Here is a 25,242-nt window from a genome sequence, read left to right as displayed (position 1 = left end):
GCCTTTGCTCTCAGCTCCGACTTGTATTCCTGTAACAGTGAAACAAACAGAAGTGTGAGACTAAGCACTCAGGACAGGGCAGCGGTAGCAATAACACATCTCGAGTTCAGAAGGCAACACAATGAGACAGAGAGAAGAAAATATTTGCTCTTGTGTCAGACTCCAGTGTAGACTCTTTTACTCTTGGTTCATTCACTGTTACAACCACTGGATTATGCATTTACAACAGAAATGTGGCCAAACTCTGAAACAGAACTTTACACAATTATGTAACAACAGCAACACACACACGTACACATGTGGTAATTACTCCTCTGATTCCCACCTCTTCCCTAACTAGAAGTCCTGAGTGCATTAAGAGCTCATTATTACGGCTGTTTTCTCCCGATGTATCCATCACTCATTACAGGTTGTAACGTCCCGCCTAACAAGCTTATCGTGTAACTGCAAACCTCCAAATGCAGGACTGTGGGATTCACCTGAGGGGGTCTGAGTAAGATGTGTATAAATATTGAGAGGGGGAGAGAGAGGAAGGGGAAAAAAGCAGAAGATGTGTGTGTTTTTTTACTGCAGGGGACCTTCCCTCTGCAGCCTGGCTCTGTTTCACTGTTGTGACAGACAGAACATGTTTCACATTTCTGCTGAGGACACTTACAGTCCTTGTCGATGTTTTTTTTTAGGGCCACATTAAAAGTAAAATAAACAAGAGATTACAAGAATAAAGTCGTAATATTATGAGAATAAAGACTGACAGACTGACCATAGCGTAAAATTACAACTTTATTCTCGTAATATGACCTTTTTTCTCGCAAACTTGCAACTTTATTCACATTATATTTTTACTTTATTCTTGTAATCTTATAGAATTTTTTTCCCCCTCAATATGGCCCTAATACTTCATCGTATATTTGTATTCATTCATTCATAACAATGTCAAAAACATTCTTTAGAAATAATAGAATCTTGTTAAAATTGAATGTGACAATTACATAGACACCACGGTGAGAGCTTTAGACAACCTTTTTGTCCAAGACTGTTATATTTGAAGATGAAGTTTTAGTGATGTACAGTATATCGGAGAAAATAGGCAAATGACCTGAAATAAAGGTTGATTTTTAAATTCGCTGCATGCTTCGTTCACCAAATGTTCTTTCCATCTTGCCTTCGGCAGGGAGGTCTTTATGGTCTTGCATTTAAACTCAAACTGATCAGCACCCAAGCCTGCACGGTGGTGCAGCGGTTAGCGCTGCTGCCTCACAGCTAGAAGTTTCCGGGTTCGGACATAGGGGATCTTACTGTGTGGAATTTGCATGCTCTCCCCGTGCATGCGTGGGTTCCCTCCGGGTACTCCGGCTTCCTTCCACAGTCCAATGACATGCTTGTTAGGTTCATTGGTGACTCTAAAATCTGCCACAGTTGTGAGCAGGAATGGTTGTCTGTCTCTATGTGTCAGCCTTGTGATTGACAGGCCTCTCGCCCAATGACAGCTGGGATGGGCTCTAGTGCCCCGCGACCTTGAACAGGATATGCGGTATAGATAATGATTACAGATGATGGATGGATGATCTGCACTAGTAGAAATGTTGCGGCATGATTGAAGTAGAGCTTTGTCAATAGTTGTAAGAGGTTGAACAAATCAAAACCATCATAGTGATGTTCATTAATGTGCATTTTACTTAATAACTTGTGTCATAATAGTGTCATTTAACACTTCAATATCAAACTCTACCAAACACATCACAAACGCACATCATCCCTTCTGTTAAACCATAAAGTGTTGGCTAAACTCTGAGGCTATATTCTCCCTGTTGACTCACTCATTTAATAAGTAATAGACCGAGATACTCTGATGGCCTGGAATGTGTTTTCTTCTCTGGTTTCATCAGGTCTTTTTTCAGTGTAAAGATGCTTATAAACATTTGTATTCTCATCTCATTAGTCTGTCTCAGTCTGAGCCGGGTTTAGTCTGCCGTCTTTATCTGCTCCTCTTTTTCTCTCTTCTCCTCCTCTTTGCTGCGTGTAATCACCGGGGAGCTGGAGTCACTTTGTCTCTAAACGCAGGCTAACAAAAGAGCAATCAGTCCCCCTCATTCTCACTGTGTCTAATTTTTGTTTCTTTGTTTCTGTCTGAGTCTTTGTCTCTCTCCGGTCTTCCCTTCTCGCTCTCTCTGTATCACTCTCCTGATCTCTCCTTCTTCCCTCCTCCTTCCTGCCAGAGTCTTTTTATATCTCAGAGAGATGCTCCTCAGAGGCGCTCAGTGCAGTTGTCTGATCTGAATAAATGTTTGCGATTAGAGCCGGGGCTGTCTTGTGGTTTGGGCTGCCAATGTGGGAGTCGGTGCTCGAGTCACTCCATCGTGCGGCGTTTAAATGAGTCTTTGTCAAAGGACCCCCCCCCCACCCCTCCTCTGTTTGTCACTCTCAGTTTGTGGCATCTATTTTTAATGGCCGGGGAGACGTGCGGAAAGCCCCAGCCTCCATCTCCGTCTGAACAAACAAGATAGCTGAGGATGGGTACTCTTTCTCTATCACAGAGGCTTTTATTTGGATGCAGATTGGATGTGAAAACATTTGGGATATTACACAATTTGTAAAATAAATGTTGTCAGAAAGAAACTAAAGTTTCTATGATTTCTAGCTTTATTTTCGTATACTGTTTTTTTCTTCCCGATTTTGATTCTGATACCGAAACTTCAGCTGAAGCCGAGCATCCCTCTGATATCCCCCTTCCACCCCTTGTGCAATTAATAAAATATAGATAATATTGTTGTAGTGAGTGCTGAGTGCACTGAGTGCTGACATGTAGCTAGTTTGACTAACTTTTTGCCCACCCCAAAAAGTTTAATCCCCCCACTTGTTTTTGTTAATTTTACACAATAAATTACCTGAAACCAGTTCATTTTGGAGGTGCTAATTGTTTAAAGTATTGAAAAAGTTCATTGGTCTGCATCGATAACGGTATATATAGATGGATGACACACCTCCACCTGTTCTCATATATATATATATATATATTATATATATATTTGATATATTTGAAATATATTTGTTTTGATTTTATAGTTTGACCCATGTCCCATCTGTTAACATGGAGGAGGCGGGCTTTATGACCTATACTGCAGCCAATCCGCAGGGGGCGCTCAAAATGTTTTGGCTTTACTTTAGGGAGCTGTCATGTCGTCCATCTTTTTATACAGTGTAGCATACTCACCGATGTACTCATGTTAGACAGTTCAGATCAGTATCACCTTTTCCAGTACGAGCAATGACTCCCTAACATTCATATATTTTTATGCCAACCCTCTATAAACTACTACTGATGCACACAGGTTGGCATGTGCTCACCTTGACCTCACAGAAGCTTTTCTCCGTCTGGTCACTGCACGCCACACAGCCGAGTGGCTGCTCAAAACATGACCAGACGCTGACCCTCTGTACTTTGATTTAGAAACTTTCACCACCCACAGAGCTTTCCCGGAGTCCAGCCTCACGCAGCACTCTCCCTCCCGCTGACACCACCCAGCTCCCTGCAGCAGCACACTTTGAAGTGGGTGCTGGGCGGTTAGTACGGGTCATTATCAAATGGAAGTCACTCTTTGATCTTTTTTTTTTTCATTTTTTGTTTTGCAAAATCCAAAAAATTAAGATGCAATTTCAGCAAGTGCATATCTGACTCCTCCTGAGTCACTGGTCTAGCTGATCATTTAAATGCAGAACACAACAAACAGCATTACAAATATATCTGATTCAGATTCTTCAAATAAAGTCAGGCCATTTTCTCAAACTTTTAACGTCTGTTAAAGTTAGGATGTCCTGATTCTCGTCTTATTAAAGTACAGAGCTTCTTCACTAGTGCACTAAAAGCAATGTTGTGCGTGATATTGCTTAAATATCATTCAGCAGACCCTGTCCCAATGCTGTTGTCTGGATCAAGACAACCAACAGCCATGTCCTGTTCTGGATGTCCCTACCACATTAGTGTTATTAATTATTTGTTCATTTGAATTCAACACTTTTTCAGACAATTTTTTTGTAATGCATCTCCTTCAGCATGTTTTTCACAAAGACGAAGCAATTGAGTGACCTTGTGTAAGAGAATGAGCATGCGCAGAGGAAAAAGAAAGAGGTGGTGAGTCTTGTCTGTGTGACAGGGATGGAGTTATGGTTGGTTGGAGATGGTTAACGTCTTTAATCCTGCCCCGTGCTTTGAAAATGTTGTGGAAGAAACTTTTCACAGTTTATGCTATAAGAAAAATAATAATAACCAATCAACCACTTTCTGTTCAGACTTCTCTCTTCACCTGAAAACTGTGAAAGTGCAGTCATGTGTGCCCAGATATTTTCTGTAACTTATTACATGGGTTTAAATTTTCCATTCATTTCCTGGTCAGTTCGTTTTAGACAACAAGGCCACAACTCATTTGTATGCATGTGATGTCAAGAACAAGCAATTGAAATATTGCGTCTAGAGTATAAGAGAGAGAGTAAATAAAAGTGAAGACGGGAGAGAAAGTGACTTTTTATAAGACTTAACATGTCTGAGTGTGTGAGTGAGTGTGAGTCTTGACAGCCCCTTTAACTGAGTTAATTTCCCCTGACGGGAGGTCTCTACTTGTGCTGTCGTACAGAGAGAGATGAGTGCCCTTCAATCCTCAGCCAGCGACACACGACTGACTGACTGACAGGCGCTCAGAGGAAAATTAACTCCCTGCTCTCTCTCTCCTTCAGTCCTCTGAGGAGCACTGAACTACAGACACAACTTTGACAAACAGTATAAAACAGCTCTAAGTTTGCTGTGGTTATGTTTAGGTGACTTTTATCAGCAGGCATGTGTCTACTTTTTAGGAACAAAACTAATATTTTATGACCTCTTAGTCCCCTTATTGGCAAAGGACTAGCATAGCATAAAATAGGTCTCTTAAACAAGTGTAATACGTTACAGGCCTAGTGCTGTTACAGGTTTCTGCTACTTTTATTTTGGAAGATAAATATCCTCTTGAAAAAGAGACAGGATTTTTATTTACCCATGAATCATTGCAGCAGACCAGGAGTATTGATAATTGATGAGAGCATCTAAAACACAGTAATCATGTGTACTTTTGTATCTAATGCCGAACACGCCTGAGGCTGCACAGTCATGAATGTGCACTGATGCCTTGCGCATAACAGTCTAGCCAGGTGCTATAAATATGTATTCTGCACTCAACACTTGAACATATTTATCATTCACAACCAGCCGGAGGTGGGGTTAGTAAGTTAGAAATATACGTGCATTTCAACTTACCCTGTGTTGTCTGTCTGCTTTGTTGTTTCCTGTTTGTAAAACATGTTTTTCTTTATAAGATCATTAAGAATTGTCATTGATCTGAGCAGCTTCTTATTGGCTCTTGCAAGAGAAACTACTGTAGATTAAAGTGCCATGATATCATGACGTTTGTTTTTACAGACTGATTTTTGGGTACTTGTTTCTTAAGTTTAGAGGGACCGGCCTCTATCTCAAGTGTCCGATGTTTCTCAAAAAGTAAGTAGTAGTAGTCAGTAGTCAGAAACAATAAAATAAAACTCCTTTAAGAGTCACTACAAACAACCTCAGCTAGCAATAACAAACTCTGGCTGACCCCGGGCCTCCATCCATCGCTGTTGGCTGACAACTTAGAGAAGTTCAAGACTGCAGCGACTAAACAATCAAGCTTCTCTGACGAGAACATTTTGGTCGCTGCAAACTTTTAAGATGTCGAGCAGAAGGGAGGAAGTGTGACTTTGCATCCCCTCGGAGCTCATTCCATTTGTGTAGCGCAAAGTACTTGAACCTACCTTTTCCAGTTCAGTGTGAACAAGAGTTACCGCTCATGTTAATGTGACCTGACATTATAATACTTTGTTTAAATGTAACCAGAGAGCAAAGGAAATGTGGAAGTTTTGCAAAAGAGGTTTATAAATAAGCAACATATGATGCTGCTCAGTCAAGGAGGACCTTCCCACGTGTGAAATATATATAATGAAGCGTAGAAAGTACAGGTGGAACAAAATATTGATGTGGCAATATATAGTCGTACTGACTCATGCAATACAAGGCGCGAAATATCTTTATTTTAATTTCCAAATATTTGGCTCTCTAAATATATTTACCTGTGTTTTTGACTCAACGCGTCACTTCTTCATGACTCCTCGCAGTGGGGCTTCTGACATGAATGAGGGTCATGTGAAAGGAAATAAATGGCTGAAAAAAGTCGACAGCAGGACAAAAGAAGAGGAAGACAGCAGGATAATGTCGGACAGCAGTGAAAAGAAGTTTAGAGATGCGCCAGCCACTTTCAAACCCAACGTCCTGATTTGTTTTTACAGTCGTTCTATTCATTTAATTTGACTGAAAACATTGTTTCAAATTCTGTGAAACTGACACCAAATTACAGTGAATAAATACATTAATCCTGCACTTTGTTTTCTTCAGTTAAATAGAGGTCCTGGTGTATCATTATATGATTGTCTTGCAATATATCAATTTTACAGAATGTTATTGTGGGCCACAAATGAGGTATTCAATAAATTATAGCTTGCAAAACTAGCTCATCCCTGACACCATAATTGATATTACTTTTATACGCTGATGTCATATACCAACGCCCTGACCTATTTAGAGCTGCATACGTTGCATTATCCACATCCCGTTCATCATCCTCCGTATTGTGCTTCATATCTTCTCAGTTTAGAATAACAGTATGAGAAATACTGGAATCAGGCGACGTGATGCTGCATAATGTTCAGAGATGCTGCTGGTGGAGTTTTATTTATTTAGCTGCGGAGGAGCTCAACTTTCATTCTGATAAATACGAGCAGCTGCTGCTGTGCCCGGCGTCGCTGTGTTTGCTGGCCTGTGTGGTGCAGCTCCACGTATCTGGTCTAAACTAAAGGATGGTGGTCTTTCAGTGCTGCACACGCTGCTTACTGTCTGACAAACACACACAAACACACGCACACGCACAAAAAACGTGAGCAGATTCTCCAACAGACTGGAAACACGATCAGTCTCACCACAAGCTTTTTTTTGTGCGTTCCTCCACGCATATTATGGTTTTCAGTGTAAGTAAGTGCCGAGTTTTGATGTGCACAATGTTCGCTCTGTGTGCGCGTGATGACGGCCTGTCAGTCTGCTTTACTGAGTACAAACCGGCATCATTAGCGCGCCTGTGACTGGCTGCCACGGCACGCTGCTTACAACACTGACAGCCCGGAAACTGTGTATTATTTCCAACATATTTGTACATTTGACAAGTTAGTATCTTCACAAACTCTGATACAGCTCAGCTGGCAGGAATGATAGTGAGACACCGGGAGATGAAACGAGCATCTGGCAACACGCAAACACAAACTGTGCACACGCTCGGTAATGTAAGTGAAAAAAAGAGCATTTTGTAGCTGCATTGCAATCATCTCCTCCGAAGGATCGTACACAAATGACACCAAAAGTTTACGTCAAATAGGTACAAAGAAACTGCTTCAAAGTTTTTGGTGCACCAAGGAACTTTAACTCACACTTCTTACATTTAACTGCACTTAAGAAAACCACAGTGAGAAGTGCTGCATCAGCAAGCCTCTTCAGATCTTATTATCTCATAAAGGGTAATAGATTCCCCTCGGATGGAGACAAATGGGCACTTTATCCGTGTTTGTAATGTCGCCTCAAAGAAATAGTTTGAATGGTAAATGTAGAGGTTTGAATCAGAGCTTAAATGTTGGCTCAAACCTTAAAGTAAGGGCGTGAAAGGCACTACAGACAATGAATTGCCTTGAATGATCTTACACCGCTAAAAGGATTATGTGTCTACACCATAAGATGATTATGTGGCACAAGAACAAACTGAACACGGTGTTTTAGCTTGATGTTAAATCCATATCAAAAGGGTACAGTTAAGTAAGGACAGCAGGTTATTTGAGGCTATTTTTTAATGGTTTAAGATAAAAGCAAAAGCAACGATGTGCACAACTGGGAGCTTACTGATGGCACAGAGCAATAAACATTAGCTTGTTAGCCACCAGCTGGGCTGAAGGAAAAGTTTTATCTGTCAGGAAATAAGCTAATTCACCTATCCAGAGTTAAATTAGAGGATCGTTCCCACTCCTAAGTTTATCAACAAAACATGAAGCTACATTCAAAGCTAATTTGCTTAGCTTAGCAGAAAGACTGGAAATAGGGTGAAACAGTTAGCCTGACTTTTTCACAATGTAGCAAAATCCACAAATCTGTACAGAAAGCTCAGTAGTTAACGTGTTAAATCTTATTACTTCTAAGTTGACTCTTTAACATGTCGTTTCCCGTAAGTTTAAAACATTAAAAAACAAGTGGAAGGAAGTTACTGCACCTAGTAGATGCACTGCTACACTGGTAAAGAAATAGTACATACAAATCTTCCCTGTAAAATGACAAATTGTGATCATTACATATTGTTTTTGTACAAAACAAAGTATCGTAGTTATAAGTGATGGTTTGGAGGTGCTGATATGTTTAAACAGCACAAACAGGCTCACATTTGTAGTCTGTGAGCTAAGCTAACTGTGGCTAACCTGCGGTTGATTTAGAGTGGAATTCTTATGTGAGTCAATTTATCTTGCAGAATTTATCTTGTAACAATCTCCCTTTTAACAATGTTTTTTTATCTACAAATATACAGTAGTATATGTAGTATATACTATAAATAGAGTGTGCATCTTTGTGCCGATGCTAGCCATGGTTGGGATCCCTCTGTTTCTATCCCTATGTCATTCTTCTTCTATGATCAGCTGCCCTCCCGCTGGCTCAAAGATTCTGTCCGTGCTTTCCCTCCATCAGCTTTGCTTTATAGTTTTGTCAACTCGATTGTCCCGCTGCCAACCTTCTGTTTAGTTTCAGTCTGTCGTCCCGCTGAGGCCTGCACTGTGTCGTCTCTCTCTTCATCTCTGTGTCTTTGGAATCATCGGCTTTTCCAGCCTCCAATATGTCTGCTGCGCGTCATTTTAGTCTCAAGTCATGCGTTGTTCCTTTAAGCTTAACCTTCTGTTCACCATACTTTCATCTCTCTCCATAGCACTCCTTCTCTCCTCTACAGCTCAGCATGTTCTATAGGTTACAGCCTTTTTATTATCTGCAAAGTCTCATCTTCCTAACTCCGCTGCTTTGCTGCCCTTCTTCAACAGCAGAGTCCAGAAGGTCGGTTTTTGCAACTTAGTATTCACCACCAATATGTGGCACAAAAGACAGTAAAATTTCAGGTGCACATTTACTCAATACTTAAGTGGAAATGGAGCATCTGGCTTGCTGTGATGGTGATATCTGTGCACCCATCTGTCCAACACTGTGTAATGTAATGTAAAGTTAAAATAGCTTCTGTCCCTAATGGTTGTCTTTAAATATTTAAAGGGTGTTAGCTTTATGGCTGCAATGTGCGGATGTGAAAATGACCCAAATCTGAGTGAAGCAGGATTATATTTGGAAACTATGTCCATATATATACAGCATGTCTATCAATACTATCAGAACCTACATTTTAAGGTGAGATGATGTTGAATATAGCAAACACGATTATAACAGCTCTGTCTTTCTGTCTCCTTCCAGGTCCTCCCTGACGTGCCCTCATTGCCTTAAGCAGAGCAACACCTTTGACCCGTTTTCATGCATCTCCCTGCCCATCCCCCTACGACAAACCAGGTGAGATAACGCACACACACAAGTGCTCCACAGTATATTAACAATAGCTAACGAACAGCTGTCATTTGGATATGGGCTGGTGCATGTTTATCTACCTTTCAATGTTATATTAAGATAATATCTCATAACAAGTTTGTGCTGATTGCACATTGCTTACTGTCTGAATTACCTGAACTCTATGTCTTCTAATAATAAGAGTTAGAAGTAAACTTACAGCTCCAGTGTTTGTTGTTTTGTACTCAAAGTTTTCACTTTGGTCTCAGGAGCTGAGTATACAGTTTGTATTAAGAATAAACTTCCTTATTTTGTTCACTGTGTAAATATCCTGTAGGTTTCAGTGCAAACACAAAACTGTTGAGTCCAGCAAAAGCTTCACTTAGCTGCTGGGAAGTCGACACACTGTATGTATTAAGTTGTCACCTGATGTCAGTGAAACAGATATTATTTATCTACACTTTCAAATAAAGCCCAATAAGTAGAACACTAATTACAACAAGTACATTTTTAGCACAAATTTAAAAAGGAATTTTGACAAACACGACCAACAGAAACACATCTGCACTCTCCTCACACATCTACTGACCATGGTCATTTTGTGATAAATGTCGGCCATCAAAAGTCCCTGACCAAACACTTTCTCTCTTGTTTCCATTATTAAAGCTGCGTGTCAGCAAGGTCTCGCTGTACGACTTTGACATATGAAGAAAGATACAGAGAGAGAACTAGACAGGAGGGGTTTATTTTAGAGAATAGAGAGGACATGTATCGCAGGCTCAGGTGTACTTTAAGTATTAGAAACCACTTGTTCCAATTAAAGGCCCTTCACACCAGTGACACTCCCAAAGGTGATTGAAATAATTGCTTGATTAGACACCTTCTCAGGACTGTTATGGTAAATCGTAAATGGACTGTACTTATATAGCGCTTTTCTAGTCTTTGCGACCACTCAAAGCTGCTTTTACACTACATGTCACATTCACCCATTCACACACACATTCACACACTGATGGCTGAGGCTGCTACGTAAAGTGCCCAACTGTCAATCAGATATCACATTCATACCCGTTGGGTGCCACCGGGAGCAATTTGGGGTTCAGTGTTATGCCCAAGGACACTTCGATATGTAGCCTGAGCGAGCTGGGGATCGAACCTCCGACCTTCCAATTGAAAGACGACCGACTCTACCACTGAGCCACATCTGCCGGGACAGTATACACTGTCTGGCCCAAAAAAAAGTCACCACCTGGATTTAACTAAGCAAATAGGTAAGAGCCTACCATTGGAAAGTGACTGCAGTGATTAATATGTTTCAGCTGGCAACAAGTTATTTAACTCTAACTGATGCAGTGAGTAGCTTCTCATTTCTTAAACTACCATGTGGGAAGACATATCCTGTGGTCGTGGAAAAGATGTGACTCTGTTTCAGAAGGGTCAAATTATTGTCCTGCATCAAGCAAAGAAAACAACTAAGGAGATGCTGAAACTACTAAAACTGGGTTAAGAACTGTCCAACGCATTATTAAAACCTGGAAGAATAGTGGTGAACTTGGTGAAATCCCATCGTAAAAAATCAACAGTACAACTCACGGCTATGCTTAATAGTGAAAGTCCACACGCGCAATGCAAAGAGAACTCAAGGGATTGGGACTAAACATCTGTGTAGCCTTAAGAAAACCAGTCGTCAGTGAGGCTAATTGGAAGAAAAGGCTTCAGTTTGCTGGTCATGTGGTCTGATGAGTCCAGAGTGACGGGAGCATCTGGGTAGAGGCAGATGAAGCGACGCACCCTTCATGCCTAGAGCCTACCGTCCGAGCCTGCAGTGTTATGATCCGGGGTTGCTTCAGTTGGTCAGGTCGAGGTTCAGAAACGTTATGTGCCCAAAAAATGAGGTCGGCTGATTACCTGAATGACCAGGTTTTTCCATCAATGGATTTTTTCTTCCCTGATGGCACGAGCATATTCCAAGATGACAATGCCACGATTCTTTGGGCTCAAATTGTTTCAAATTTTCACACATGGATTGGCCACCACAGAGTCCAGACTTTAAACAAATTGAGCATCTGTGGGATGTGCTGGAGAAGACTTTACGCAGCGGCCCGACTCTTTCATCATAAATACAAGATCTTGTCGACATATTAATGCAACTCTAGGCAGCAATAGATCTTGTGACATTGCATAAGCTTATCAAAACGATGCCACGGCGAATGCTCGCCATAATCAAAGCTAAAGGCGTTCCAACTAAATATTAGAGTGTGTGGTTTTCTTTGGGCTCGGCAGTTTAGTTTGCAATTGATTGGCATCTTCCTGAGTCTCAGACCCATCAGGGCCAAAATGCAAATATTACACCAGAAATAAACATGTTTACAGCCTGGTACAAAAAATGCTTTTCATCTCTGTAGCTCATTTCTCTGTTCATGACAACTGTTCGGGGGTGAATTTTTATATAACTCAAGCATTTAAATTATATTAACCTAAAATTATGGGGACGTGGTCACCTGAGTGACAGGTGGATACTGCTGGTTGTCTGCTATCAACACAGCTAATACAGTCAACTTAATCTCTCAGCCGTGTTAATGTTGTTGGAGCCTTCTGGGGATTTTTTTATTAAAAAATCATTATAATTGATAATAATTACTATATATATTACTATTGATAATAATTAATAACAATAATTTGGCTTGCTGTGACATGGAACTAGTGCCAAGCTTTTTTGGTGAGTTAAATTCCAGGATTATTGTATTAATATATTTGCACTAAGCAGCAGGTATACTGTGCTCGCCATACCTGGCTTGTTAGCCTGTTTAGTGTTTATCAAACATGTATTTAATCATCGGCCTGTAAGTAGGAGTCAGGAGTTGCTGGCTTTTCCCCGGAGAGACTACGGTGAACTGTAGTGATGAGATGATCGTTGTATTTTGAGTGTCACCCACCGCTCTGTTACCAGAGATTTGGGAGTGCCAAGGCTGCTTCTTCTTACGTCAGATACGTAAACACCTGAACAAAAAGAATCTCTGAGGGAAACACAAAGTTAAACTAGTTTATTCACCAGCTAATTAATTAGCTACTGGGGTAGCCTGTTTAGCTTTGATTACTTGGCGTTTCCCAACCCCTTGCTCCTCTGCAGCACCACCCTCTCCCAATATGGTCACTTCTGGCTCCAGAAAACCAACATGGGAGCAGCCATATCCTTAACTCGAGGTTTGTTTGTTTTTTGAGAAACCAATGGGCATCGACTTGTATAGTTGTGCAGGGCATTTTAAACCACTTATACTGGTGACCAAGGCACACAAGGAAACCACAGCATTGTTGGTTTTGTCTCGTTTCATCCCCTTCCTCTCACTCTGCCCATGTCTTCAGTCATGCATAAAACATTATAAAAGAAAACTAAAAACAACAGACATCTCTTTCCTGAGATGTGCCCACATTCAGCTTTTTATGACTCCTCTTATCTTCAAACATGCAGACTCTGCTGCTCTGCATCCTCTCTGCATGTTCTAACCCCAAACTCAGTTCTGCAGCTCTCTGACAGTGTGTGGTCGGTCCCTGCAGTTGTCTCAGCCCTTCTCAGAGGAACATTCATTCAGATTCAGTGTAGACTCTCTGCTGGACCTCCATGAATTGACACACATGCAGACGCACACAGAGGCATCAGGCATGGTCCTGCTGCAGCAGCATCCCAGCAGAATGCCTGAAAAGTCTGAGGTCCCCAGAGACACAGCGGGGTCCGGCTGGCAGCGTGGCGTCGAGGTCTGGGTGCTGCAGATAATGCCTGTGTGGCAGAGAGAAAAGGTGCACGGCAGCATCTCTGACTGTGTTTTCTCCTGATGATAACCTTGCAGAGAGTCTCAATGGAATTATTCTTTCTAAAGCAAAAGAAAATATTCAGAGTTGGCCAAAACGGCTGCTTGTAACCGATCAGTGACTAATTCGATTACATGAATTAAGTCAGCATTTCTTTTAATACTTCCTTTATTTCTTTGCGCTAAAGTTTTGCACATTTTTGGCTCGGCTGGTCATCTTATCTTTTATGCTTTTATTCCTGCACGTTGTGGAGTGTAAAGTACTTTGTGACTGATGTCTCTGAAAAGCGCTATACAAATAGCTTTACTTCCTTAGTTCCTTGCTTTGCCTTAGTTATACTTATGGTACAAATGTGCGACAGGATAAACAGGCTACCCAAGCTATAGGAGTAACATTGATTCACTCGTTACAATGGCACCTGTCAGTGGGTGGGATATTTTTATCCAGCAAGTGAACATTTTGTCCTCGAAGTTCATGTGTTAAAATCAGGACAAATGGGAAAGTGTGAGGATGTGAGCGACTTTGACAAGGACCAAATTCTGTTGGCTCAACGACAAGTTTAGAGCATCTCCAGAACTGCAGCTCTTATGGGGTGTTCCCGTCTGCAGTGGTCAGTACCTACCAAATGTGGTCCAAGGAAGGAAAACAGTCATGGGCAGCCTAGGCTCATCTCAATGTTGTGCGTGGGGAGTGAAGGCTGGCCCGTGTGGTCCGATCCAGCAGAAGAGCTACTGTAGCTCAAACTGCTGATAAAGTTAAGTTCTGACAGAAAGGTGTCAGAACACACAGAGCATCACAGTTTGTTGTGTATGGGGCTGCGTAGCTGCAGACCGGTCAGTGTGCCCATGCTGACCCCTGTCCACCGCCACAAGCAGCTACAATGGACACATGAGCATCAGAACTGGACCACGGAGCAATGGAAGATGGAGGCCTGGTCTGATGAGTCGCATTTTCTTTAACATCATGTGGATGGCCGGGTTCCTGTGCGTTGCTTAACTGGGGAAGACATGGCACCAGGATGTAATGTGGGAAGAAGGCAAGGCAGTGTGATGCTTTGGGCAATGTTCTGCCGGGAAAGGGAGAGGACCCAGATGCAGACAATGATGTAAGTTTAAGAAACAAAAAAACTTAAAGGCAACAAACAAAGGCTTACTGTCCAAAGGGTACAGGCAAACAAAATCCAACAGCCCAAAAAGCTCAAACAAAACAGGGAACAAATAATCCACAGGAAAAGAACAACGGCTGGTCAAAAAAACACGGAGAGCCACGAGGAGCAAGGACAAAAGACAGAGCACGACATGAAAGACTTATGAGGAACTGACACTGAGACAAAGGCGCACAAAGAGTAAATAAACTTGGGAGGCGATGCTGACAAGAGGCAGGTGAAAACAATAAAGGCAGGGAAAACACACAAAGGCAGGAAGTGGATCATCACAAGAGACAAGGTGTCAAAGTTAAACAGGAAATGATCTAACCCATGAAACACAAATAAAATACTAAACAAGAATTGTGACCAGAACACTGAATTAACTAAAAACAAAACTAAACAGTAAGAACTCATGACAGTAGAGTTTTCAATGTGTTCAGCTTCCATAACCACACAATGATGGTAATCTTTTTTAAAAATCATCTATTTCAAGCATTTTCAACGTCTTTACAACCGCAAACGTTTTCATGCCTCACAGCATCAAGTGGAACAAATGGATTCCTGTAAAGTAGGAAAAGATTTAACAGAAACAGTAGCTCAGGGAAACAGCTGACGGAGATGTGAAGTAGACCTGATTTGTAGCAATAGATCTAAAAACACCTAAAGCACTTCTGGGGTTGTTAAATCCGTAAAAATTTTAGTAAGATCCTGGCTCTGACAAAAGACCATTTTTATATACCTGAAGAACTTCATTCACTCTTCCTGCTTCAAAAGGAAACTTATGAGAGTCTGCTGTATAATAGAGACTATCAGGCTTCAAACCAGCAGGGGCCTGGGAGGCTGCTGCAGAAACCTGCGTTTTAAGATGACATCTCTATTTCCTGTTCCTCTCGAGTATCATCCCACACCTCTCATCCTGTTTCATTTCACATCGCGGTGTCTCATCTCGGAGCATCTAACAGCGTAAATAAAACAGTTGCTCAGATCCTCTGCCGTCTGCCCTGTCAGCCACCCCACTGCTAACACATTACTCACCTGAATAATGCATGATGGGAAACAGGAAGTGGAGGTGTCAGCGATTATCCCAAATGAGAAGGCGTGACCTTACTCCGTCCCACCGGCTCTGTCTTTTCCTGCCTCCACTACCTGCCTTACTTTCTGTTCTCTCATCTTCTTCTCACACTCTTCAGTCACAGACATGATACCGTATCGATTTCATCCTTCTACTGTCCCTCCATCATCTTCATCCCTTACAGGAGGCGTTAAGGTCGTTGTACATCAGACACATCCCAGCACACAGCAGCTTCCTGTGGGACCGTCACCAATGTGCTGGTTTAGTCATGTCCAGTCACGCAGAAATGTACACATGTACACACACACACACACACACACACACACACACACACACACAGGGGAAAATGAAACATTTCAAGGCCACATCTAAAAATAGTTAAATCACTTCAGATATGAAATCAGACATGGACGAATCGGGTGTGTATATACTCCAGACATACATATATTTTCCAGACATGAAGCAGCTCAACAATGAATTTTATTAGTCTCATTGTATTGAATGATTTGTTTTGCTGTAGAGCAGCTCAACTACATCAAGACTCTGCTCATAAACCGTCTGCAAACATGATTGTTGTTGCCCCTGGTGCACTTGAGTTCACAAATGCCTCACTCTCTCCTGTCGTGGTTTTGGTTTTGGTCTGCAAACAGTGTCTGCGTAGCTCCAGAAAACGATATAAAAAACTCAGTATCCCATGTGTTTGTAATCTGTAATGATGTAAATATACAATATGGCTCTTTGCTCTATTATGTAATGTGTCTTCTCTCTCCGTCTTTCTCCCCTCCCTCCCTCCGCCCCTCTTCTATTTACCCCGCAGACCGATGTATGTGACGCTGGTGTTCAGTACAAAGGGGCAGAGGTACCTGCGGGTGGGGCTGGCTGTACCTCTATTTGGTTCCATGTCCTCTCTGAGAGCCATGGTGGCAGAGGAGGGCAACATCTCTCCGGAACAGGTAAACACACACACACGCACATACAATGACACACACATATTAGCCCTTTTTACACTGCGATTCCGCCTCAGCGTCGCAACGAAGCTCCACCGCTGTGCAGCCTTTGTCATTTTACACCGGACCCAGGAACGCCAGCATAAAGCCGCCCCAGTGTGTGTGTTTTAGATTGCGTTCCAACGTTGCAGAAGCAAAACGTGCGCAAGGTGTTAACAACCGATGCCGGCTCAGAGGCGGAGCGACTTCGCCCCTCCATTCCGCCTCCGTGCATAACAGAGGGGTAATAATCCCGCCTTGAACTGGCAGTGTAAAAGGGGCTACACACACACACACACACACACACACACGCACAGGAACGAACACCAACATGTCCCCAAACATGATTAATAAACGACTGAAATTACATTAAAATAGTTTTAACTATTTGAGCGTCTTAGATCGTATTAGAAAAATATCACAAGAATAATAAATATAAAACCAAGGTAAAGCAAAATGTCAAACAAAATTCTCTAGAAAACACTTGCATGCAAAAGGAAGAGAAACAAAAGGTAACAATCTTTACTTGCCCCACAACTGATTCAAAATACTGCTGGATTGTCGAAACTAATCTGTGTTCAGTCTATTCAAATGTGTACCCACTCTTACAAAGCGCTGTTTGTATGGGTAGCTGCATTTTGATCATCATTTGGGAGTTTAAAATCCTTTAACAGGACGACCGGCTGTCAGACACTAATGAGTATTTCCCCTTGTCATCGTATAAGACACATAAGACAAATATAAATAAATAAAAACTTCTCAGACTGAACTTCAGATACTTAAAAGCAAGTGTTCAGCAGCCGTTACAAGGCTCTCCTCACTTAATGCAATTTCTGAGTTTCCCTGTAGAAGATGTTGACTTAAACATGAAAGTAGAAATATACGTCTTTGACAGGAAAAAAAATGTGCAGACATTTGGAAAAGAAACTTTTACTCAAAATTATTCTCTTTGCAGATTTCCATGTTTTAATTTTCCATCTTGATGTATTTCAGTTGTCAGGCATTTGAGACATTTGCTTTAGTCTTGTATAAGCTGCTGTAAAGGATTTATTTCTAAAGCAGCAACCTTTAGGTCTAGTTTGTTTTAGTTATTTGACCTGATTACACAAGTATATTTATTTCCTGCATACAGAACTTTTTAAGGTTTATTTCCTGTCATGCATCTCTGCAAGTTATCACAGAGAGTCGGTTCTTGTGTTATCAAAGAAAGCTCAAGTTGTTCCTTCTTTCACTTTCACTTTGATTAATAAGTCGAACTTGTTTTGCAGCACAAAGTTCACAGTGTCTTTTTTCCTCTCACTCTTAAGGTCATCCTATCAGAGCTGTACTCGACGGGTTTCCAGCGCTCCTTTTCAGATGATGACGACCTGACAGCAATCGCCGACAGCGACGTCGTCTACGCCTTTCAGGCTCCTCCCCTCTATAGCCGTGGAGGCTCCGCACAGCACTCAGGTAACCACAGAAAACAGACCTCCTACAAGAACAACGATAACGCTCACTTCCTTCCCTCTGTGATCTGAGATCTGAAAGTTTTTCACACTTAAAATCATGTTTTACTTATATATTGTATTTCACAGGCAGATTTCACTCAGGGGGGAGGGACGAGCAGACTTTGCATTGTGCTTTGTATTCCTTCTTTCACTCTAGTCTTTATGCATGATAGCACCCAAACTAATCAAATGACATGCCGCGTCTGAAATCCAGCCTCGAATTTACAATCTGCTTGACAAAAGTGAATGAGCTCCTTCAGAATCAGATTTTGGCAAAATTAAGAACAGCTTCAGTCTCATGATAACACCCCTCTCAGAGGTCAAGTTTAAGCTCTTGCGCTCCCTTCCTCTTATTTATTTACTTCTATAAACAGCAACAGAAGAGTTATTTCTTCTGCAGCCATAAAGTGGAGACATAGCTTTGAGGTTGAGTCATCCTTGCATCATTATAACACTTTAAAAACCCTTTATGTCCGTGTAGGATTCTGCTTAAGGCTCTGTTGACCTGAGACTGAGGAAGAGTGTTATTACACACACACACACACATGAAACAGACTGAAATTAATTCTTAAGACTTTATATGACCTACAACAGCAAACCAGACCATCAGCGACAAGATTGATTATTTCTATATATTTATTTTCAGTGCCTGAAACTGCTGGCGGAGGGTAGGTGTCAGACGAAGTGATTAACTGCACGCTGCCTTTGTTTACATTTTCCAGGGCAGGAATTTAAAGTGAGTGATACATATGACAGCAGGGTGAGATTTTTTGTTAAATACCTCCACTTAAGCATGTACAGGACAAAATCAGCAAAGAGATAAGAGGTACGGCTTTGTCCACAGGGGGCGCCAAAATGCAAAACATTCTCGTATCTTTCAAAGTTTATCAAAAGAATTAAGTCAAACAGTGAAGACAATGCCATGGCTCAATATACTATCTAATTATACATAGAGAGAAAAGGGTGTGTGTAATGTGTGTTAGGTTTTCTGTAACAGAAATGCTATTGGTTGCATTGTGGGAAATGTAGGATAAGTGTTTCTCAAGCTTGGCCCAGACTGGGACCTAAAAGAGGGTTTCATCAGGGTAAGCACAGGGTATCTGTGGGTCTTACAGAGTCTTGAGGGAAAAGGATGCACTGCTGTTTCCTTCAAATGAAATGTAATAAATGTATCAGGTCATCTCAAAGTTGAATGTGACGTTTCAGTCACACATCAGACTGTTAGCTGACATCTTGTTTTGCTATTGTTATAGTCTACTTAGAGGTACTGAAAAATATAAGAGAAATAATAAGACATTTCTCTAGGCCGTATCCTCCCCACTGGTTTTCCATTATTTTTTCACACTTTGGAAACAAAACTTGGTGAACCCTGCAGAAAATCATGCATCAATTTAACCACTCAAAGGAAATACTGGAAAATGAGATTTGAAAAACTGAAATTTTCGTTAAAGTAAAAATGTTCTCGTGATGTCAGGAAGTGATTATATTTTCATTTCCAGCTTTGATTTATACCAATAACACACAAGATGTGACCATCCAGCAAAATGCTACAACTACAAAGTCATTAAAAAGCTACTAACATTAAAAAGAGCTCAACTTTTGATCAGGCTCTTTTGGGTTGTGTAAATCATGTAGCAAAAACCTGCCTCTCATATGTAATGAATTGTGGAATTCATGAGAGAGATTGTCAGGGAGGTTACAGGTGCTTCAACTCTTTGTTGTGTAAATGAAGAGAGAGAGAGAGCGTGCATCATCTTATGGCTATCGATGAATGGCTGTGAAGGTTTGAGGTTTAACTTTCAATGACAAATGCATGGCGGACTTAAGCAAAAAGCAGAAGTTTGCAATCTGGAACGCAAAAAGAGTGACAAGAAGAGGGAGCAGACATACGATGTGCTCTCATTCACACAGAAACACACACACACACACACACACACACACAAGCCATTAGAAATACTCGAGAGAGAGTCTCGTAAATTCATGCCCCTCAAGAGGAAACCATGCACCGACCACACACACACACACACACACACACACAGTAATACACCTATAATGAATCACACTTAAGTGCACACTGGGAAATGTGTCTTCCATTCTTGTAGGCAATCTGATGAAAATGATGAATGGTCCTCGGCTCGGAATAATTCATGAGATCACAGCAGAGCAGATTCCAGGATATCATAACTCCATTCAAGTGGATTTATGTCGTGTTTTATAAAGTGTAGCCAACAGAATTTACACAAGCATTACAGCTCAGACCGCAGCAGGGCACTGTGGGGATAATAGATGATGTATGGCAGCGTTTTCTGCATCATTTGATTTTAGTGGGGAGGACAGATGTTTGAAAGAGCGTGCAGACGATCTAACACCGGGAACACGTCTACATTTAGATGATTTAATTTAATGATCTGAAGCATTGTGGGAAAGAACACTTATTTTCATTTAAGCCTTATTGGTGCGGAGGAATCAGTGTTACTATGGTTACAAAGTTCATGTAAGGCCATAGTTACTCTGGAGCTTAAAGAGGCCTCACTGTGTCAATGATAACTCTGCTGTAAGTGTACTGTTCATAATGACACTGTCACTAATGAAAACAGTAGGCCGCTCCCAAGATGTAAACTGACAGATCTGTTCCCATTTATGTTGGCTAACTAAAATACTTAACTTTGTGTTCAGTAGATAAGTTATATCTGCATTAAAAATGGACAGGCGGAGCGCTCTTTCTCTGGCTTTGATAGAGGGTGAGAGGCTGTGCCCAAATACATTAAACACAGGGATACAGAGATCCGTGTGGGTGCATGACACCCTCAGAAAGAGGAAAGATCACTGCGAGTACTACCAGCTGGCCCAAGAGCTTCGTCCGAATGATGACCTCAGAAGGCCCGCCTCTCCATTCATCCAATTAGACAATGACGTCAGGCACTTTTCTGCTTTGAGTTGAAGTTTTAACTAGAGGCGCTCAGGCCGTTACCCCGAAGACGCGAGGCGCACAGAGCCGAAAAACATGAGGCGCTCAGCAACGCAAAAGCAGCGCGCAAAAAGCGTCCAACTAGAAAAAAGATGCCCCCAGCTGCTAAAACAGCTCTGTCTGATCGGGACCTAGGCCTGTTTTAGCCAGTTTGAACTTTGGTATTGGCTGCCATCAAAGTTGGATTTGGTACAATCAGAGGGCTGAGAAGACTACTTGATATGTCTTATTGATCTCTGATGCTTAGAGATTGTAGAAAGTCCTCCTTACAAAGGAAAAAGAGTTAGTAAAGTGGTGTACAACGGTTCAACCAGACCTTTTAGCCACAGTTAGCCGCCATGGTAAAAGAAACAGAAAGCTTAGCGTCATCAATATTTAAAGGTTTAACTGTGAGCTATGAACTGTTTCAGTGTGCAGGGCACAGTGCCCACAGTATAACAAGCAGAAATTAAGTTTCTGCAAAGCTTTTCTAGAATAGAGTAGAAAAGAAATAGAATGTTTTTGTGTCTACAATACGAGTTACAATCCCTAGTGTCTCCAGCACATCACTTGTATGCTTTTCTGGGCAGATTTACAAATTCCAAATCCTAAGGGGGGTAATATTCAGCAGTATCGTCCCCTGCCATGCAACACTGTGGGGACTAAATGAAATCTTTTATCATTTAATGACTGTATTCTTCTTCTCCGGGCTAAAACTATTCTGATGGTGAATAATATTTGGTGTCGTCTGTATTTAATGTTTTTATCTGTTAAATTACCCATTATTAAAGGATAAAAAAAACAGTAACGTAGCAAGTAATCCAAACTTCGTAATGTCATGTACATTGTGGTGACACCACACCAAGTTCTTGCATATTAGCAGAATTAGATGTGCACGTCTTTTTTATTATGGTGACATCTCTTATTACCTTCATAGCTCTTATTATAAATCTGTTGTTGATACATGATGAAACATAGGCAAGGCAAGTGTATTTATAAAGCACCATTCATACATAGACTAATTCAGAGTGCTTTACACAGTTAAAAACAGCATTAAATGAAAAGAAAAGCAAAATATAGCATTAAAATATAAAACATATAACAGTTATAATTTTCTCATGGGTCCCAGACCCTGGAGACCCAGACTCTTTATTTCTCAACACTTGTGGCCCCGAATTTCCCCCCTGGAGATCAATGAAGGATTATCTCTTATCTTATAACGCTGTAAGTATTACCCAGTACTCGTACAACGGTTCCCAGAGGATGAAACCTGCACACATGCTCTGAATGTTTTACAATTTCAAAGTTAGTTCCCTGAACTTTAATTATAACTCGTCAGTTATACTTTTCCTTAGTTTTTAGTATTACGAGAATTATTTTTCTCTCTGGAGTCCCAGATTCCTACTGCTGCAATATTCGATCTTCCATTATATTTAAATATGAAATAGAATAAAGTGCAAGATCAATTAAAATTAATTTAATGTTGATTATAAAAGTAACAGATTAAAAATATAAGATCAATTAAAATAAGTCAGTAATATTAATTAAAATTGCAGAAATGCAGACTAGGGGTGCATAGACCACAGGCCACATAAATATTCCACCCCCAAAGAGGAAACTTCATTTGTGGTTCGCAGATGTGATTAATGCAACGCTGTGAAATGACACAATAAAAATTAGCTCAGGTAATGATGTTTTTCAGATTATACGGAAATCCAGTGATGCTCCTATAATTGGTTTTGTGTGACAATTATAGTGGTCACACAAAATGAATCCATTTCAAAGATGATTAAACATGAAACCAACAGTGTAGCGGTTCAACAACCCATTAAATATCTCATTGTATTGACTTTTTATGAATCTGTTTAGCTGGTGAAATTTGTTTTAAATTCCTTATTTTTATGAATCACACAGAATTTTTTAGCAGTTTACACAGCCTTATTTATTTAGTCATATTAAAAAGAGTCCACAGTGAAGAACAAGTTACCTAACAGGAATAAGGAGCATTATTAAAATAGAAAATGACTACCTGTACAACAAAAACATCAACACAATTATTTTATTCATAAGTCTAATTAGAAAAAGAAAGAAGAAATTCACGTGTTTGAAAACTATGTTACAAACAGCCACACGTACTATTCTAATCTCTTACATAAATTCACACAGATTAACCTGACGTCTTTGGGGGAACAGAGGGTGGACAATGTATTATAAATTGGTAACATTAACATGGAATTGAAGCGTAATGTATTCACAGAGAGGTGAAGCAGCAGCCACATGCTGACGTCCTCCCAGGGCTGTCTGCATCTCTCTGACAGGCCACAACAGCATGCCAATTTAAAGGTCACTTCACAACTTCTGACTTTAAAACACCAGAACTGAACGCTGTCATGTACTGTCCTCTTCACTGGGAGAGAGACGAGGACGCAGGGCTGAAAACGTGCAGCATGAGATGACAGGGAAGATTGAAAGAGGAAAAAGTGAAATTACACAGCAGAAGTTTGGACATGCAGTTGCAGGCACGATTTTCTCTGTGATACAGGGTTCATCATCACACCTCTTTGCTTGCTCCACCTCTTTACATTTTCCTCTGTGATCCTGAAAATGATATTTTTGCCACCATGTTCTAGCTGCTCCAGTAGTGCAGGATATAAAAGAGGCTGCTGCTGAAACCCACATGAAGAGTGCTTTTCGGATCGATGGATAGACCTTGCACAAATAGAAACAGCACAAAAACACAGACTAATTTTCAGAGTAGCATCTCTTAGTATTGTAAACCACGGTGCAGTTCTCCATCAGACTCATGGAACTTTTATTCAATTTATATTTTCCTCCTCTTTCTGTAATAAGATGTCCATGTCGTTGGACTTTGAGGTAAACGACAGCCTTTCCATAACATGTATTATAATTTCTATCCATTCATCAAAAGTGGGTGGATTCAATTTTAGCCATTTCCTTTTCACAGCTTTTTTGCTTTCTTTCAGAACTATCTGTGACAGCTTTTTATCATTTATATTCCACCCATCTAATAAAATGACACCCATCTATTCTGTATCACACCTAAAAAGGGATGTTAACGCCAAACATGTTATTAATATGGTTATGGTTAAGGCACAATGACCTATTGTGCACTTCGAGAAAATACGGCAGCAACGGGCGTCATTTATCCCACATAGCCTCCAACAACAACTACAGAATATTACAATATAATATATACAGAGTACCAAATTTTAAGGCAATTCAACCAATAGTTTTCTAGATGTTTCACTGAAAAACAAAAATATGTCAATCTGCTCATGTAGAAGAGAAAACATTCAGAGTATGTGTGCAGGTTTCATCCTCTGGCAAACCATGAGTGTCTGTTAAAATTCATGGCAATCCATTTAATACTTGAAATATCTTAGTATCGACCGAGGTGGTGGAGCGACAGGCTAACAATCCCAAGAGCCAAGATGCCAGCAAATATTAAATATAAAACATGACAAATACTTCAAAATGTACCACTTTTTTTAAACTGTTGGTCAGCTGTGATAAGGGACATGATATTTAGTTGTCTCCTTAACTTGCCCCTAAACCTTTGCTTGTCATTTTCTTTTCTTTCCTTTCCATAATTCCATAATCCATTAATTCAATAGTATGACAATTATTGTATGTTACCCTCAATATTGAGTAAAGACACGTTCAAGCTTCAAGCCAGTCGCTGGAGAGGCTTTATTGTATGCAGGAAATTCCCCTGTCGTCATTACCTGCTGTGTACCTCAGCATGAAGGAGCCGGGCTTCCCTGAATTCGTCAGTAAATGTTCTCGGGGATATTGAATCAGCAGCGCTCTGCGGTACAATAACAAGGATTTGCATTTAGAGGAAGTGACAGCAGGAGGTCTCACGATGGAAAACACTGAAAAATCAATTAGGTCCACAGCGCCACAATAGCACCCTATTTCACCCCCAACAATCTGGGCAATTTGCACATAAATAGAGTGTTAAAGCTCTGTAATAGTGCAGTACGAAAAAAAGACTTCCTGCTGAATACAGAAGCTCAGGGAAGCTTAGCGTGCTAACTTTGTGTGGTGTTCACTTGGTGCCCTTGTATAAAAACGTAAAGGTCCAGGCTGAGCC

General features: G+C 40.8%; 1 protein-coding gene across 1 annotated transcript in view; it reads left to right on the top strand.

The window, feature by feature from the left end:
• Positions 1 to 25,242, top strand: part of usp43a (ubiquitin specific peptidase 43a) — a 125,969-nt gene that overhangs the window by 45,539 nt on the left and 55,188 nt on the right. The window contains exons 4-6 of the mRNA XM_069666076.1: positions 9,590 to 9,682; positions 16,520 to 16,655; positions 17,996 to 18,140. Coding sequence (XP_069522177.1) covers positions 9,590 to 9,682; positions 16,520 to 16,655; positions 17,996 to 18,140 — 374 coding nt within the window. The remainder of the gene's footprint in view (positions 1 to 9,589; positions 9,683 to 16,519; positions 16,656 to 17,995; positions 18,141 to 25,242) is intronic.

The sequence above is a fragment of the Semicossyphus pulcher genome, unplaced genomic scaffold (assembly GCF_022749685.1).
Source record: "Semicossyphus pulcher isolate SPU_LCO1_2020_fin unplaced genomic scaffold, fSemPul1.0.p SCAF_17, whole genome shotgun sequence".
Taxonomy (NCBI): domain Eukaryota; kingdom Metazoa; phylum Chordata; class Actinopteri; order Labriformes; family Labridae; genus Semicossyphus; species Semicossyphus pulcher.
Note: the sequence above shows the minus strand (reverse complement) of the source record. Positions and strands in the feature narration are given on the sequence as shown.